At 37.9% G+C, this 4,073-nt stretch overlaps 1 protein-coding gene across 1 annotated transcript in view; it reads left to right on the top strand.

Moving 5' to 3' along the window:
* Positions 1-2,805: 2,805 nt before the first annotated feature.
* Positions 2,806-4,073, top strand: part of GPHN (gephyrin) — a 292,262-nt gene continuing 290,994 nt past the window's right edge. The window contains exon 1 of the mRNA XM_030884864.1: positions 2,806-2,873. Within this exon, the coding sequence (XP_030740724.1) occupies positions 2,806-2,873 (68 nt within the window). The remainder of the gene's footprint in view (positions 2,874-4,073) is intronic.

The raw sequence follows: 4,073 nt of genomic DNA, 5'->3' as shown, positions 1-4,073 counted from the left end.
TCATTCGGTCTCAGTAATTCTTCTCAGCTACATTGCTCTTCATCAAGCCCTGCCAGGCATCCTAGGCCCTTATTACCATTGATTTTAGGTCACTTGTTGTTCCCTTGTCCCTGGGTTTGTTGACACCCCCCATTATTTCCCCCACCTCCCCCTCTCCCATGCCCCCCCCAACCATGGATCCCCTTGTTTTCTCCTCCAGATTGTTTATCCTGCCTATCTTATCTAGGTAGACATGCAGAGACTATAATAAGCACAAAACCAAGACAAAGCAAAACAAAAGAACAGAAGAAAACAACAATGGCAAAAAAAGAAAAGCCTATAAATAGTTCCTTATTTGTTGACCTTTAAGAGTGTTTTCTTATCAAGTCTGATGGAGTGCCACGCCCTGGCCCCAAAGTCTAATTTTGTTATTCCTCGGGGACTTCATTGCTTTGCTCCCCTTGCTGCTCTGTTGCATACCCTTAGTGTTTTACCCTGGTGTGGTGGGGTCAGATTGGGCACTATTCCCGCACTGTGTGTCCAGTGTTGTCCCCGTAGCACTATCGGTCAGTGAGGATGTCGTGTCTCATGGCGGGCCAGCCCTATGGTCCTCTCCATGCATTGGCTGCTCTGAGCAGGAATATTGTCCTTGGGATTTGGTGGGCCAGGATATGTTCCAATCTCCCCCCTTCCTCTTCGTTTGCTTCTGTGAACTCTGATCAGACATGCGCCTCTCCCTTAGCTGTAGCTTAGGTGCTATGCTCTGAAGTAAATTCTTAGGGGGGGTGGTAAGGGGTGGGGGATGTTCATGTAGTTAGGAGGTCTGCGGAGCTGGCCCCACTCTAGGGTTTCTTTCTTTCTTTTAACACTTTTATTGACATATAATTCACCTATCATTATAAAGTGTCTAAAGACTGAATTTTCAAAAGTAGGCCCTTCTAACATGAACCCACCCCGGGACCCTATCCTACCTTCATAGTTTAACATAAAAGCACCAATTAGCTTCTGTTTCAATGAATGTTTTTGATATTTATGTTTATTCAGCAAAGGATTGCTGCAGTGACTTTTATGTGAATTTTTTATTAATTGGTCTAATCAAGTAATAAGCATACTTGATTACTGATAGATAAACTCATCTACTCTGTTAAAAGTATGTATATGAAAATAATTAAACGCATTCTTCAATTATTGTCAAATGGATTATAACTTAGGTGACCCCATGTGTGCAGAGTAGAGCTGTTATTCATAAGAGCACTATACTAGGGCATGTTTCTATATTTAAAATATTTTAAAACTTTCAAACTCATGGCCATCGAGTTCAATTCTGACTCTATAGGACATAGTAGAACTGACCCTGTGTGTTTCCAAGACTGTAACTCTTTATGGGAGTAGAAATCTTTATCTTTCTCCTACAGAACAGCTGATGGTTTTGAACTGCTGACCTTGTAGTATGCAATCCAACATGTAAGCACTATGCCATCAGGACTCCTCACCTGTGCATTTACATTTAGTTATTTTACACCCTGTACATATTTAAATATCATCTATTAGCAATAATTTCTTAAAGCTTATATTCCTATAAAGTTAAAGAATAAACCTGAACATTGACAAGTTTTGTGAGCTAAAGAATCATTGATTTTGATACTCTTTGAGGAACTTGAGCCCATTTTGAGAGGTCTTTTTAAATTGAATGTTATAGTCAAAGTGTCAAGGGGAAAAAAAACACAAAATGTGATTTTCTGTCGAAGTTAGCTTTCATACTTAAATTTCAAAGTTAAAGATGAATGACTTAAACAAGAATAGTTAAATCCAGGTAAGCCTTGTTATATTGAAGTGGACTAGTTCAGAAAAAATAATATCTTAAGTAGAAATGTAAGGTTATATTATCAGGAAAAAATGATTTGATAACAAATTAATAATGCATAAGAAAGCAGAAGCAAAACTTTCAGTTAGTCCAGAAAAATGTTTCAAAATTTTAATAGCATTCTCTTGCCAAGGATAATGAATAGCCTTATATGAGTACTTGTTATCTATTCATTTACAAATACAAATAACCCTTATCTATAATATGCTAGTATATGTAATTGAAAATGATAAAGCTGCATTTCTTAAAATCTTTCTTTGGATTTTATAGTAATTTAGATAAAGATATTTCTTTTGTTTCATTCCAAATTAAATTTTATTCCCTTGTTTTCTGCCTTGAACTACGCCTCTTTATATATGGCTCATGGGTCTTGGCATGCAGCACTTAACTTCATAGCTATCTTCCAGCCCCCACTCCATTTGTCTGCTTTCTCTCTAATTTAGACTCCACTGTTAAAGCCCACTGTTTGCTGGCCCTCATCTCCCATTGTTCTTATATTTGAGTTTTACTTTCAATCTTCTTTTCTTTCATCTTTGATCCTCAACACTGAATTTGAATTCTGAATCTTATCATTCTTTTTCTCTGCCTGATACTATCAAAACTGGAAGTATGTAAAAATACTTGGAAAGTAAAGACATAGAGCAAATTGATGTGTATTGAGTACCTACTCTATGCTAGGTGACTTATCTGTATTATCTAGTTCCCATAGGCCTCATATAAGATAGAGGTGTCTTTTACTATTATTTATATTTTACTCATAAATAAAGTGAAGCTTAGAGAAGTTAAATATTGTTTTCTAATTCATAGAGCTACTACTAAATGATAAAACCAAGATTGAAATAGATTAGCTTATATATTAATTCCTTTTTTATTTAATGCATGTTTATTGAGCACATTGTTTGGGGTACATTGCTATATGTTGCAACAAATCCACTCCCTTCTGATGTGCCTTAAACTCTACAATGGCAATGTCTGAATCCCAGGATGATAATTTTTCTGCTATGCCAGACAGTTTACGAGGAAGAGAAAGGTATTTAAAAGAAGAAAGGTTCTAATGTTTTATGGAAAATATATATTTTGCATAATATCAGAAATCCACTGCTGTTGAGTTAATTCTAACTCATAATGCCCCAGACAAACATTGTACAAGGAAACTTCAAAAATTTTATAGGAAAAAATTTATTTAAAAAATAATGTAATTTTTACTGGAACTCTTTGAAGCTCTCTCCTCTTTGTGCATTCTTTTGGAATACCCTGCTGATGAAAAGGTTAGTTTAACTCTTGCCCTCTAGAGAGTTTGACTCCAACTAATAACCCCTGTAAACAAGACCCCTTTCAATGGCATCGCTGTACTACCATCAAAATAATATATGTATTTCTTTCATAATCTAAAATACCATATAAACTCGTGTATAAGCCGAGTTTTTCAGCACACTTTTAATGTAGTTTTGTGGTAAAATTAGGTGCCTCAGCTGATATTTGTGTCCCCTTATACTCGAGTATATATGGTATGTGAGATGTGTGTCTATATACCCAAATTCTCTTCAGAAAAAAAGCTGTCCAACCTCATTTATGCTTGAAAAAATTTGGGGAACTCTGTTAAAAGAATATATTCCCCCATGCCAGCTCTGTGGACATAGGGGAAGCTACTTGAGAGGATGGCAATGAAGCTGCAGTTAGGGGAGAGGGGCATGTCTGATCAGAGCATATGGGAGCACTTAGGGGGAAGAGAGAGTGAAGCACATCCTGACCTACCAGGCCTGGAGGACGACATCCCCGCTCTGAACAGCCTGTGGACAGAGTGGACAATATGGCTGATCCCACCACAAGACACGCCGTCCCTTGATGGCCCCGGGCTCTAAGGGGGACAATTCAGGAGAATCAGTGTTGGGACTGGCCCAGACTGACCCTGAGACACGGAGGCAAACCACAAAAAGCATGCGGCAAAGCAACTGTGGGAGCAGAACAGAGAGCCCCCGAGGGAGTACAAAGGACAGACTTGGGGGCCAGAGCATAGTACCTCATTGGTCCTGACTGAAGGACATGCCTAGAGATCAAAACTCAGACCTTGATCTGTTTACAGGTTTTTCTTTCTGCTTAAAAATTTTTTTTCATTTAATTAACTTATTCTTCTATGGGTAATTGGTTTCCTCTTTTGTTGCCATCGCTGTGCTCTCACTGATTGCCTATCTTGCTATGGCTTGGTTTTTTGTGCATATTAGTATCTCTA

Source organism: Echinops telfairi, unplaced genomic scaffold (assembly GCF_000313985.2).
Source record: "Echinops telfairi isolate 266 unplaced genomic scaffold, ASM31398v2 ScPeMD7_18;HRSCAF=68, whole genome shotgun sequence".
In the NCBI taxonomy this organism is placed as follows: Eukaryota; Metazoa; Chordata; class Mammalia; order Afrosoricida; family Tenrecidae; genus Echinops; species Echinops telfairi.
This window is presented reverse-complemented; position numbering and strand designations above follow the sequence as displayed.